Source organism: Trematomus bernacchii, unplaced genomic scaffold (genome assembly GCF_902827165.1).
Source record: "Trematomus bernacchii unplaced genomic scaffold, fTreBer1.1, whole genome shotgun sequence".
Classification (NCBI taxonomy): Eukaryota; Metazoa; Chordata; class Actinopteri; order Perciformes; family Nototheniidae; genus Trematomus; species Trematomus bernacchii.
In genome coordinates, this window is record NW_022987739.1 from 1,995,193 (window position 1) to 2,010,219 (window position 15,027).

At 41.7% G+C, this 15,027-nt stretch overlaps 1 protein-coding gene across 1 annotated transcript in view; it reads left to right on the top strand.

Annotated features, from left to right (window-relative positions):
• The window catches only part of tle2b (TLE family member 2, transcriptional corepressor b), a 108,272-nt gene that overhangs the window by 86,513 nt on the left and 6,732 nt on the right, over window positions 1-15,027 (top strand). Inside the window, 7 exon segments of the mRNA XM_034146330.1 lie at window positions 1,170-1,223; window positions 6,789-6,956; window positions 8,867-8,999; window positions 9,887-10,056; window positions 12,170-12,246; window positions 13,336-13,585; window positions 14,616-14,863. Coding sequence (XP_034002221.1) covers window positions 1,170-1,223; window positions 6,789-6,956; window positions 8,867-8,999; window positions 9,887-10,056; window positions 12,170-12,246; window positions 13,336-13,585; window positions 14,616-14,863 — 1,100 coding nt within the window.

Genomic DNA, 15,027 nt, shown 5'->3' on the forward strand with positions numbered 1-15,027 from the left:
ATGTTGCATTTCTTCCTCTTTCCATCCTCCCTCTCCCTTCATCTCTCTTTGTGTGTTTCTGTTTTTCTGCTCTCTGAATAGACCGTAGACGTAGCCCTGTTTTGGCTCGGTATAATTAGGTGCTGATGTCACTCCACACTGATGTCAATAGAAATATCAGGCCATGATCACATCAAAGCGCTGTTGCCATGGTGACTAAGTGCCAGAAAAAGAGAGAGAGAGAGAGATATATAAAAAGATGGCTAGACCAAAAGGGAAAATGTGCCATCAGTGGAGAAAGAGCAAGTGTGTGTGTGTGTGTGTGTGTGTGTGTGTGTGTGTGTGTGTGTGTGTGTGTGTGTGTGTGTGTGTGTGTGTGTGTGTGTGTGTGTGTGTGTGTGTGTGTGTGTGTGTGTGTGTGTGTGTGTGTGTGTGTGTGTGTGTGTGTGTGTGAGAGATGCTTGGTGAAGCAATTGGAAACAGGACTCAGAGAGACACGAGGAGAGCTGGAGCTTTGATGGCAAACACTGAGGGTTTATTTGGAGTTACGGCCGGAGAATTGACGAGACAGGTGGTGTGTCACGAGTTGACACAGCGGTTGCCAAACCAATTCTGAAGAACTCTTTCTGCAGCTCGAGGTTTTACCTAGTTCGAGTGTAATAATCAACATTCTTCATCAGTGAGACTAAACAAATATGTACCCTGAATCTAACTAGAGCTCTCGTCCATAGGAAAGAATGTGCGCCAGGGAACCTTCGTCCCTGAACAGTAAACTACTTCATGGCGGCTTGTGCTCGGTCATAAGCTGGCAACAACAATGCGCCCAAGCTGCCTCTCCTTAAGAGAGATAGCAGCAATACCCAAGGCCGTAGAACTATGCCATGGGAAAAGAGACAGTGAGAAGAGAAAATGATGAACTGTGTCGAAGGTTGAAATGATTCCCTAACAGTGTTAAATGTTGCATGGAGGACAGACAGTGGAAAGAAGCAAAGAGCAGCCAGTGTGATATTGATATATCGATCTGTGTGTATCTCCATCTTCATTATTAAAGTTCTCAATGTACACTTACAGTATACTATATCTGTATGAGGGATAGAGAGATAGAAACCAACACACCAGCTGTCTTATCTTTATGGATATGGAGACATTTGGAGAATATTTCACCTTTTGATGTCTTCTTTGCTCCTCAGGACAGTGATGGAGACAAGAGTGAAGACAATCTCGTAGTGGACGTCTCCAATGAAGTAAGTCACCTATCTGTGTTTGAATTGTTTTTTGACATCCTTAATCTAGTGGCTGATACTTTATTATTAACTGTGGTCTTCTTGCATGTGAAACAATTTCCCAATTTGGGATCAATAAAGTACGATCTATCTATCTATCTATGAAAGGGTTTGCTTGTAGAGACAACACACAGAAAAGTATCACTCTACTGCGGTCGTCCCCATTTTAAGCTCATTCAATTCTTTCTTACATCCGAAAACTTGGTTCACTCTTTCACTCGCATCAAACCTGTCCTCAGCTGCAGCAGGCAGATCATTTCAGAAAAAGAAAAAAAAGAAGGTTATACCTGCTGCATGGCAGACAAATATAGCGTTAAGCTCTTAAACATGGTCGAGCTTTCAGCAGATAGCTAGTAGGGTATTTCCCTCAGGGGAAGATGGAGACCAAAACAGAGCTAAAAGGAGAGAAGGCGTTAATGGGTGTAAGTAAATAGGAAAATGTGTGCTAATAATTGTGAAATATCAACAAAAAAGTGATACTTTTTAGTTGATCCCTGCCCATCTAGCACTTCGGGACTTGAAGTCAAATATGAAGTGCTTTATAAATGAAACCCATTATTATTATTATTATTATTATTATTATCCAAACCAATCATTCTAAGCTTTTATTGGTGCGAAAGTTCAAGTAACTTTATAAATATGCCATCCTTCACTTGTTAACTCTTAAAGGTGGGGTAGGTAATTTTGGAGAAACCAGCTCGAGTGCGCTAGAATTTGAAAATACACAGCCGGAAGAAATCTGCCACTTCCTTATAGAGCCCCTCCTCCAACACACACGAACGCGCACATGACCAATGAGGGCACGAGATAAGTTTGTGCACAGATGGAAGGCTGACAGGCAGGTAGGCCATCCAGCTATTTTAGCCGGGCCGGCTCAGATGATTGGTCGTGCTTTTTACAGTACTACGGCTTCCACAGATGAAATTTTTGTATGGATTTTTTGTCAAAGCACTTAAGATATTCATTGCTATCGGGATGTTAAGAGCATTCCATGGAATATAACAAAAAGTGTATCTCGAGCCGGTTTCTCAAACTTACCTACCCCACCTTTAAGCATAGCCTTTTCAGGTGTATTTGGTCAACTGCTTTATCTCAGAAATATTTAAATAACATATTGGGTTGTCTAAAAAAAAGACAAAACTAAGTGTTTAGTTATATCAAATAATCTGTGGCTGTGATTGGCAATTTTGTATTTAGAAATTAACAACACGTGTGCATTTTCAACTATAGGGTTGTTTTTCGTCAATTCCTTGGCGATTGTAACTGTTAGAATATGAGTATGCTGGACATGCATGTGTGGTATCTCCTTAAATACTTACAAAACTAGCAAATTATATATCTTCAATTCTATGAATCTTGAAAGAAAGGGTTACCTTCTGTCTAATTATTGCTTAATAACAAAGTTTGTCAATGGGTCACACTCCCAAATCTTCATACATGGTGACCACACTCACTGAAGCAGAATTGTTATTAGGTTCTTCAGAGCAATTTGAAAATATTCAGCCTTCACTACCAATGTTTTCTCACAATCCTCGCTCTCCACTATGGGAAGTATTGAACTCACCCACAGATCTCACACTTCTCTCTCTCTCCTCTCTCTCTCTCTCTCTCTCTCTCTCTCTCTCTCTCTCTCTCTCTCTCTCTCTCTCTCCTCTCTCTCTCTCTCTCTCTCTCTCACACTTCCTCTCAGTCCTTCTGCAGGAGCTGTTCATCCCTGTTTCAGAAACATGTTTGGTTTCCCTACAAAGCCAGAGTTACACGTAGCCTTTATCCTACAGAAGCTCTCTGCAGCCCAAACATGAATAACACATGAATCCATCGGACCAGTGCTGCTCGCGGGAATAACTATAGATGTACTTTGCTCTGCTTGTATCACCTCTCCGTGCTCTGCATAACCCTCACTGTCGGGCTGTCAATAGTTCACACACACACACACACACACACACACACACACACACACACACACACACACGCACTCGCACTCGCACTCGCACTCGCACTCGCACTCGCACTCACACACACATCCTGTAGGTGAACTGTGTGCAAGGGTGTGTGTTTTTACAACTAATTCAATTTGAATACAGACAAAGTAATGAAAATGTGAAAATAAGTCCCAATTTGGGATCTATATCGTATAACATTATCTGAAAATTATAAATGAGACTATTTCTTTGCTGTAGATTAATAAATCAGAATCAGAATCAGAAACGGGTTTATTGCCAGGTAGGTTCACACATTTGACTTGATGTCGTGGTGCATACTGTACATAAAATATAAAACAAAGAATCTCCATATAAAACAAAAAATCTAATATAAAACAAAAAATCTTTAAGGACACTGTAATAAAATATAGTTAAATAGCAATAAAATAGAGCCGTAATTTACAGCGAAATAGAATGCATATATAGAATATAAACTATGAAATATGAAATAAGAATATGTGCAGTAAGCAGTATTTGAGCATTGTGTGCATTAATGTAATGCATATAGAGACTACGTTGTGGCTGAGGTAAAGTGTCAGTGGGGGGGCCAGGACTTGTTTAAGAGGCCGGTAGCGGAGGGGAAGAAACTGTTCAGGTGGCGAGAGGTTTTGGTCCTGATGGAGCGCAGCCTCCTGCCAGAGGGGAGGGGGGTGAACAGTTTGTGTCCAGGGTGGGAGGGGTCAGCCACTATCTTCCCTGCCCGCCTCAGGTCGTGGAGGGATGGCAGAGCGGATGCCTCGTTGCAGCCTGCCCTTATCCTTGGCTGTGGCTGCGGCGTACCAGATGGTGATGGAGGAGGTGAGGATGGACTCCATGATGGAGGTGTAGAAGTTCACCATCATCGTCTTTGGCAGGTTGAATTTCTTCAGCTGCCTCAGGAAGAACATCCTCTGCTGTGCTTTTGTGATGAGGGAGCAGATGTTTTGCTCCCATTTGAGGTCCTGGGCGATGATGGTGCCCAGGAAGCGGAAAGACTCCACAGCAGTGACTGGGGAGTCACACAGAGTGATGGGGAGTCACACAGAGTGATGGGGGCGGGTGGGGCTGCGTTCTTCCTGAAGTCCACAACCATCTCCACTGTCTTGAGAGCGTTGAGCTCCAGGTAGTTGTCCCTACACCAGGTCACCAGATGGTCCATCTCCCACCTGTAGGCAGACTCGTCCCCACCAGAGATGAGTCCGATGAGGGTGGTGTCGTCTGCGAACTTCAGGAGCTTGACAGACTGGTGACTGGAGGTGCAGCTGTTGGTGTACAGGGAGAAGAGCAGAGGGGAAAGAACGCAGCCTTGAGGGGAACCGGTGCTGATGATCCGGGGGTCAGAGACGTGTTTCCCATGCCTCACGTGCTGCTTCCTGTCAGATCAATATGGTCTGTTAAATATCAGAAAAATAATCATAAAATAGAAACATCCATATATATTTACTCTTGTATAATGAAAGAGATATTTTATAGCTTAAGAAGTTGGAACTAGTTTGATTTGTGGTCTTTTGCTTAAAAAATTACTCTAATCAATTTACAGAGTAGCTGCAAATTAGCCTCCTTTTTCTGAAGACCAACAATTCAAGTAATGCTTTCAGCTCTACACCTATATCCACAACTAAACAACATTGCATTTCAGTGTTTGTTTCGCCTGCTTGTTTTAATGTCAATCATCAAGAGTAACCTGGGTTTGTGAAATGGTATGTAGCTGCTTCAGCTTTCTGCTGCAGTTTCCTTGTAAATAGAAAGAGCTCCTATGTAAGCTCATTACCAGCAGCTGCTATTTGTGTTCTCTTTTGGTGAACACACACACACACACACACACACACACACACACACACACACACACACACACACACACACACATACACAATCTCCTCTAATATACCTCTTGTTTATTTCTGTTCTCTTTCCCATCTTCTTGAAGCCTCTCTTCTTCCATCTCCTCTCCTCCTCACCCTACCTCCCTTCTCTCATTAGATAACTGCAGTCTTCTTCATTTAATATATGCAAAGCCGTTTATGCCCCTGGAATATTTGAGTTCTTTAAATACTTCACGCAGTGTACAGAAATATGTTTCATCTGAGCCCGCTGTTTTTTGATATTGCACACAAAAGCGGAACCGGTCTCTTGTGTGATTTAGAAACTAGTACAAAAGCGTAAAGAACAGAAAATGTGACAAATGTGGGTAATGGCAGAAAAAGAGAAGCACATTCTCTGGTGTGTGTGTGTGTGTGTGTGTGTGTGTGTGTGTGTGTGTGTGTGTGTGTGTGTGTGTGTGTGTGTGTGTGTGTGTGTGTGTGTGTGTGTGTGTGTGTGTGCGTGCGTGCGTGCGTGCGTGCGTGTGTCTCTCTGTGTGTGTCTCTGTGTGCGTGTGTCTCTGTGTGTGTGTGTCTCTGTGTGTATTTGTTTGAGTAGACGTTCTTGTGTGTGTGTGTGTGTGTCTCTGTGTGTGTGTCTCTGTGTGTGTCTCTGTGTGTGTGTGTCTCTGTGTGTATTTGTTTGAGTAGACGTTCGTGTGTGGTGTGTGTGGTGTGTGTGTGTGTGTGTGTGTGTGTGTGTGTGTGTGTGTGTGTGCGCGTGCGTGCGTGTGTCTCTCTGTGTGTGTCTGTGTGCGTGTGTCTCTATGTGTTTGTGTCTGTGTGTGTGTGTGTATTTGTTTGAGTAGACGTTCTTGTGTGTGTGTGTGTGTGTCTCTGTGTGTGTGTCTCTGTGTGTGTCTCTGTGTGTGTGTGTCTCTGTGTGTATTTGTTTGAGTAGACGTTCGTGTGTGTGTGTGTGTGTGTGTGTGTGTGTGTGTGTGTGTGTGTGTGTGTGTGTGTGTGTGTGTGTGTGTGTGTGTGTGTGTGTATAAAATGTCGGTGCTGATCACTGTGCCCGGTGAGAAGTGCTTACTGCAGCACTTTGTTCTGGGGGAGGCAGCGCTGGCTCAACTGTGTCTCCAGTGATGAAAGCAGCTGTAACAGCAACATTATCTCCACACACCACCGTACAGACACAGTGACAATCTCTACTCTTGCATGTAATGTTCCCTGAGCCTTTTTAGAAATCACCAAACAGACTGTGGCACTGCAGGCTGTGTCTGCCCATTACAGAAGAATCTGCTGCATTTTAATTGCTGCTGCTCATATTTGAGCCATGGATGTGTACTTATTTGTCTTTATTGTATCACTAAGTGTGCTTTTCTTTCTATATTTAACATATATGGTCATATTTTCAGTTATGGTTGATTTGGTGACTCCCTTTTTATTGGTGGTAACAGCAACCAGGTTTATTACTAATAATGAGAATCTAGTTTTCGGGGTATTTACTCAAAACCTAAACACAAACAAAAGACTGCAGTAAACATGTGATAAATACTTGCTATATAATAATTATGATATGCAACTTGAAGCATTTAAAGGCTTCCATCTTTAATCAGAAAAAGTCATTTTGATGCAATACTGTAAAAAGGACTTGAGTGCAAAAAAGCTGAGTCATTGTGTGACCTTCCTGAGACTGAAAATATAGAAACACCAGAACTTTAGATCGTTTTTCAACCTCTCTTCCGATGCTTGTCGTCCAGGAGCCGAACTCCCCTGCCGGCAGCCCCCCCCACTCGCCCCACGGGAACGGGCTGGACCGGGCTCCCACTCTGAGGAAAGAGCTGCCGGGCTCCTCTAGCGCCGGAGACGCCCCCTCCCCCCCGAACCCCCGCAGCCCCACCCCGGGGAAGTCCAAGGACTCTGCCCAGGTGAGACTGAGTGATTCTTAGGAAGCTGCTGCTCTTGGTTGACGGGACATCTGATCTCATACTTTCTGATGATCAGTGCTGGAAGAAGTACTGAAAGCTTCTTTTTTTCTTTTTACATTTTATGGAATACAAACAGGAAAGAAAAAAAAAACACAGACAGGCATATCAAAATAAAAAGAATACAAATTGGGTCAATGAGTCACTTTGGTGTTTGTATAGTTCAGGGGTCTGCAACCTTTTTGACCAAAAGAGCCATTTTGTCCCCTTTTCCACAAATGTTTTTGTCTGGAGCCGCACAACATATTTGATAGCTTGATAGCTTATAAAGTTGTATTTATTGTTAGATCATAGACAAAAACTACATTTTTTTTGCATTTATTATTTAATACATTTAGGGCTGTGCGATTATGGCAAAAATCATAATCACGATTATTTTGGTCAATAATTGATATCACGATTATTAAATACGATTATTCATTGACTTTGAAAACGTCAATTTATTGAACTTTAAAACAAATTTAAATAATAATTTGAACAGTATCTGTTTAACTGTTGATTACCCTGAACGTATAATTCAACTGAAAAACCAATACAAAAATAAATGATACATTTATTACATTTAAATAAATAATATCAAAATAATAAATACCAATAAAAAAATATATATATATTTTGGAGCGCACTTCAACAAGCTACTAAACATATATAAATATGATAAATAAATTAGACTATAAAATAAATTAGATCAAATATGTTGCAGTGCACTGTCACAACCTAGCAAAGCAAAATAATCGTTTTTTTCGATTATGTTGTTTTTGTAATTGTGGCAGGTCAAAATCGTAATTGCGATTAAAAAACGATTAATTGCACAGCCCTAATTACATTATAGAAAACTGTTTACCTCTAATAATAAACAAAGAACTCTTATAAGGAGAATTTAAAAAAATACACAGGCCTACTTTAAAATAAATCAACACAGCACTTGGGGAGTCCTCTGCACATTTGAAGAACATGAATATAATTAAAATGGGCCCACTTTGAAATAAATAAAACCTATAGCTGCACCCTAAAAAGAGTTAACTGATTGAATTATGACTGGAGATCGTCAGCTGTCTTCCTCTCCCGTGTTTTTCCTCCAATACGTAAAGGCTGCAGCACCTTTGACAACTTGTCTCCACATATGAAACATACCGGTAAGCCAGCATCGTTTGCTGTGAAAGCAGATAACTCTGTCCACGCAGAATGAAACCCTCTGTGTTCCTCCGATACTTTTCTTTTCTTTGATTTATCCATAGTTCGCTCATCGAGCCGGGGGTCAGGTTATTCGCCTGCAAGAAAATGCGCTGGTGCGGGACCGTCGCAGGATATGACGCATATTTTAGTTGACCTAATTAAAACCGTTTTTTTTTTTTTTTTACGTGTCACAGTATCACCTCAAAATACAAGATACGAAACATTTTCAACCGTGCAACAAAATATAAATAGTCCTACACATATTTTTATTTGATTTCCTTCTTATTTTTGTCTAAGCTCAAGGGAGCCAGAGCAGAGGGCTTAAAGAGCCGGCATCATAATATACTTAAAGTACCAAGCGTAAACTTTTAAATGTCTGCATTATGATTATCGGTGCATTAATGTGTCTATCACATCTGGTAAAGGAGTGGGGGTTTGAATCCTCTACTGTTTTGGAATAAATAATTATTGTCTTATTAAATGTTGCTGACAAGCCACTTGGATGATAGCTGTAGCTGTGCCAGAAACACCGTCATGGATTTGAATCAAAATTAACAAGTGATCATCATTCTGAACATCAGCGTAAAAAAACGAGGGCTTAGGTGTGATAAGCCGTATACCTCCCAGGACAGATCAGCCATGATTTTTATTGGTTATATTTCATTTCTGACTTTAAGTCTCAGTCTCCATTGTCCAAGTCTGGCACCCCGTCCCCGTCCCACCGAGAGGCCCTGACCCCCGGAGCCCCGGGCCCCAGCACCTCCTGCCTGCGTCTGGTCAGCAAAGCAGCTTCCAGTGCAGACCCTCTAGGTGAGGCTGGGGATATAAAACCTTACATCTATGTATCCTATGTTATTATTGTGTTTTTACTGTGGATTGTGTTTTTAGCACTTCTTAACACGTGTGGTCATTTATTCTTTTATGATTCCTATGATGTTTTAATGTTTTGTCAAGCACTTTGTGACTATGTCTGTGAAAAGCGCTTTATAAATACATTTGACTTATTTACTTACTTAAAGATTGCCCTGCATATTGTTACCGTTGACAAAATAGTTTGTAAACCACTCATTCAGAAAGCTTCTCAGGAAAAGCCAACTTCAAATGGTGATATGATTACATGCATCATTACATAGTGGAGAAAGCTTTAACATTACTCATGACTTTTAATTTAGCTGCTCCACTTGAGCTCTTTTTTATATGTTTTAAACTGAACGAGAGCTCTTTGAATTGAACTGTCATGGCCAGAATGGGATTTGCTCCGAGTATTCCTCTGCCCTTCATGCCCTACATCCCTTTGTCCCCCAGTTTTCCCTTTTCCTGATTGTTTATGGTATGAAATTACTGCTGAGTATTCATGTAGTTTACCGGTTTTCCTCCCAAAATATCTTGATTTTTGTCAGTGCAAAGTTAAACAAAATGCCTCCCCTTGGGCCTGATATTTCAAATACACAAAGCCTCAAAATAAAGTAAGACCCCTGTGACTCTAACTATAGAGATCCAGATTTATCATTGGACTCTTGAGCAAGTCTCAACAGCTCTCTGCTCCTGTGGCCAGTAATAAAAAACATTGTTTTACCTGATAGCGCAACAACTAAAATGTAATTAAAAAAAAAAACCCTCTGTGATTGTGTTTAGATTCCATGTAGTGTTTCTCCTCCTTCCTTCATCCCCTCATTCCTCTTTCCCTCCCTCCCCAGCTCTCCGCAGTCCCATGTCTGTGCCCCCCGGTTCATACCCAGCTCATTTTGGCGTGGTGTCCCACGCAGGACTGAACGGAGAGCTGGCCAGCCCAGGAGGCTTCGGGGGGGCTCTGACTCTCTCTCCACAGATCAGCGCTGCAGCCAACGCCTACTCCCGCAGCCCCATGGTGAGTAAAGGCCAAATGGTTACTCTAAAGAGTCTAAGTCTTTGGGGCGATTTTGGCGCAGTGGGTTAGAGCGTTGATCATCAGATGAAGGGGCGTTGGTGAACTCCAATTCGAAACCCTCCTCGGCCGCCACTGCGTCAGGCCGTTGTGTCCTTGGGCAAGACACTTCACCCGAATTTGCTCCTGTGGGTAATGTCCACAGTAATGACTCTTATATGTCTAATACTGTATGTGTAATTGTAAAGCGCTTTGAGCACCTGCAAAAGCGCTCTAATAAAAAATGTGTTGCATTATTATTATTATTATTATTATTAAGTCCAGGTTTGATTTATAGTTCAGCCTCAGTTCTAACCCTCTGACTGTTAAAAAAGCTCAATGTGTCCTGTGTTGTCAGGTAGAGCATTCATTACATGATTAAAGTTATCATGCTTACATTAACTTATTCATTTTGATAGAAAGGGACAGTCATGGCGAGAAGTTTTGTAATTGATAAGACTCACAAATGCAAATCTGTGTAGCACTCCTGAAAAATACTTTCTTCAACATGCTCCAAATTAAATTCATTATCATTTAAACGTCCAGCATGGCAAACATGAACATAAACAACAGGAAGCAGCCTCAGCCGTTAAATCACAGTTTTTACAGTCTCTTATGGCCGACATGTAGTAACATGTTTGTTGATGTAGCCTGGCGTCAGTGTAGCTACAGTATTTAGCTCCCAGAAGACCCAGCCTAAGGCAGGATGTACACTGCGGTGCCCCTTCACCACCTTGTCATCAATCTGGGGGAAGGCAGTATGCTCATAACATCCCACATTAGTGTCAGCACAGTAATATGCACACACTTCAGCAGAGTTTCAGACCGCAGACTGCAGTCAGCCTGTTGTTTTAATGCTGAGTAATTTTTGGGATAACATTACATTTTTACTTCAACTTAAAAGAAATTCTGTTGGATCATTTTACATATGCTTTGCCTGTACGTGCTACACATTTAATTAATGTTGCCCATAAATCAGCTGCTTTTTAAGATGCTCTGACAAAAATGTCCACACCCTTTCGTGGCGGCGGTTTACGCCTTAGGAGGTTGACATTTTGCAATTAGGTCAAGTGTTTGTCACGTTATCAGTGTTGAATGCATTAACATGTGGATACATGTCTGTACAATGGTTGAAGCTATTGCAAATCCACGCCTTTCTAAAGAATGTAAAAAAAATGCACATACATTTGGGTAGTGCCATTCATATTTGGCTCCACTTCCTAAGTCACATGTAGGTTTATTCAAATGTACATCCCTATCTCACTGACTGCTTGAAAAGCTTTTTTAAGAGAGGAACTTAAAGAGACAGGCTCAAAATTAAGTCTTTCTGAAAGATGGTAAAAATATTTTTTTTCAGACAAAATTAATGTGTTTTTTTTAACATAAAGGCATGTAAACAAGTTATAGTGGAAACCCAAATAACTTATACTCACCTAAACATGACCATCATACAGTTTGTCCTCTTTAAGTCTGTGTAACCCCTAGATTCCACCGGGTCCGTCTGCGTCGCGTTACGGCTGCGCCGCGGTTTTGGTCCGGCCTCCTCCGGCGTCATACCCTACCAGGCGCGTTTCAGAAGCATTTCAGAAGCATTTCAGAAGCGGAGCGTCGTGCCTGCCGGCTCGCAGTTTTTGTTGATTTGGGCATATTTCCTGGACAGGCTACTTTGTACAGACAAAGTTAATAATAATTGTAATATTCCAGTTATAAACGACATGAATCAAAGATGTGTTGCTGTATTTTAGTGGTAAAAAAATGCATTCATCATAATTATTCTATATATATAATAATAATATATAATAATAATATAATATAATAATCCTGTAAAACCGGAGGAGAACGCTGGCATTTCTCCTCCTACTTGAAAGACTACGGAGGGATAGAGTCTGCAAAATTAGTTTGTGTGTGTGTGTATATATCTATATATATATATGCTATATATGCTCTGAACGTTCCAGTTCCTGCCTGCCCGACATTACGTTAGCGCTGCGGCGCGGCCGTAACGCGGCGCAGACGGACCCGGTGGAATCTAGGGGTAAAGCTGTTAATTATTCGTCCACTCTTTTGTCTCCTCCAGGTGGCGTATGAGTCTCGGTCTCACCTGAGGGCCCCGGGGCTGTCCTCCTCTCTGCCTGGTTCCTCTGGGGGCAAACCGTGAGTATTCACACTGTCCATATTTCATTTAGGATTGAAAACGGGGTGTAAGTATATTTGGTAGACGCATTTTCAAGCCTTTAATTACTATTTGTCTGTAAACATTGAGCTGCAGCACATGCATTTGTTGGAGGAAATCTCAGTCTGGGCAGTATGTGAAAAATAAAACGCTTTTTGAACATTAAAGCATGTAAACATTTCATAGTAAAGGCTCAAAATAGGTTCTATGTCCTCTTTGACGGAGGGTGATAGTGTTGAAAGGGGGACATAGCAGCAGATCTGTGCAGCTCTGAGCTAAACACGGCATAACTTTCTTTTGTTTTCATTGGAAAGAAATGTGAATGCTGAGCAAGATAATCAGGGCAGCTTAAATACATAGTTAGACACATAAGATTGCTCATACTTTACTGAAAACTCGCTCAGTGATAATCACATTTTGGATTGGATGAGAACCCAAATAAATAGTTTCTCCCATCTGCAGGATTTTGGGGTTTTCTATTCCCCCTGTGCTTTTCAGCGTTGCACATTAACCGTGTCCAACAAAGACATATATTATAGAATTGCATGCGCCCAGCTCACTTTCTCCAGCACGCCTGCACACAGTCCACTCGGCTGTGCAGACTGTTGAATGATGTTGTTTTTGTCATTTGTTGCAGAGCAGCAATTCATTCTTGCGGTGCTAATTTGAAATCATAAAACAGCCTGGGTCTCCAACAGCTACACTATTGATCGGCCATTAGCAATGCCACACTGCCTCTGCCCTGTAATACAATCTGCCATTATGCATCCCCGCCTACAGCTACAGTGGGGCTAGTAATTGCCAGAATTCAGGCAAATATGACTGAAGATCCAAAGCCATTACCGTTGCAGTCTCAACTCTCTGATTTGCTTGTAGCTGTTTGTGCATTGTGTTTATTTACCTGTTGCTCGCCTCCTTTCTCATTGATTAAAATGATTGATTCCATCTTCTCTGTCCTGTCTTCCTCCCATGTATCCTTCACTGTCCTCTGCTGTGCCCTCAAAACTCTGTTTAATTTTAGCTCTTCACTCCTGAAGTATTGATTTATTTCTCTTTCTGTTTCTCCGCAGAGCCTACTCGTTCCATGTGAGCGCAGACGGCCAGATGCAGCCGGTTCCCTTCCCCCCCGACGCCCTGCTGGGCCCGGGGATCCCTCGGCACGCCCGTCAGATCCACACCCTGAACCACGGAGAGGTGGTGTGTGCCGTCACCATCAGCACCTCCACCCGCCACGTCTACACCGGAGGAAAGGGCTGCGTGAAGGTGTGGGACATCAGCCAGCCGGGGAGCAAGAGCCCCATGGCGCAGCTGGACTGTCTGGTGAGAGGAGACGAGAGAGGAAGCCAAACAGGCAGAGTGTGTTTAAGATTGAAATGGGTTCACAGACACACATTCACACATCAGGCTGCAGCTTTGTTTTGGTTATGTCATTTTTTCCCTCATAGATTTTGTTAACATTCTCAAAATGTCCACATTATTATCCTAAAAGTTCCCCATCATGTTATCATCTGTCCCATGAAGCCTCATAGAAAAGGCAAAGGAAGGTTTATTTATATTGCACATTTTGATAACAAGGCAAATCAAACTGCTGCGCAAAAAAACATTGAAAGCCCAAAGACATAAAAAGCCAAAATCATTAAAAAGCCCATATAATACAAATTAAAGAAAGGTTAAAATAGAATAAGACTGCTATAAAATACAAGAATAAAAGTCACAGTGCAGTGTAAGATGAATAATTATCTGATTTAATAAAAGGCAGGGGCAATAATAAAAGTAATCAGTCTTGATTTAAAATAATTGGGAGTTGCAGCCGACTTGCAGATATATATTCTTTCTTGTATTTTATTGCTTTGCACAATTTAAAATGACATAAATATAACAGATAACAAATGGTAAACCCAATCAAATCTCAACTTGAAAGAAAGGAGAAGATCAATATTCAAACAATAGATTGAATTCAATAATTATGGCGACATTAAAGAACATATACTAAAAAAACATCAATACATTTCTTTGAAAAACAAAATAGAAGGAAAAATGTATTCCTAATGTGTGAGTATCTGTGTATATATGGAGAAGCAGGTATCAAATAGGAGACCATTTGTAATGCGTGAAATGCTGTACTGGATTTTAATTCCCCTAAATCTGATTTGGAGCATAATAACTGAATGCCACATCTTGATATTTAGTTTTGACTCTGGGGAAAGAAAGTAGACCCATCATACCCGAACTAAGGATGGTTCATAATTTAGCAGAAGATCAGAGATGTATTTCAGCCTTAAACGTTCAGTGTTTCAAGATCATTCACTTCTAGCTTAACCCAAACATTTTTATTATTTTGTCCAATCAGAACAGGGATAACTACATCCGCTCCTGTAAAATCCTCCCTGACGGACGGACCCTGATCGTGGGGGGGGAGGCCAGCACGCTGTCCATCTGGGACTTGGCCACGCCCACTCCTCGCATCAAGGCGGAGCTGACGTCGTCGGCGCCCGCCTGCTACGCTCTGGCCATCTCCCCCGACAACAAGGTCTGCTTCTCCTGCTGCAGCGACGGGAACATCGTGGTCTGGGACCTCCACAACCAGACGCTGGTCAGGTGAGAGGGGGGGGGAGGAAGCACTCGAGTATTTGTAGTAGAAGTAGGAACACTACAGTGTAAATGATGTAGTAACATTTCCGCCTCAAAATCTCGTTCAAGTAAATACCAAAAGGAAAAGTACAACATATGTCATAAACTTTTGTGTTTTTAATTAGTGATGC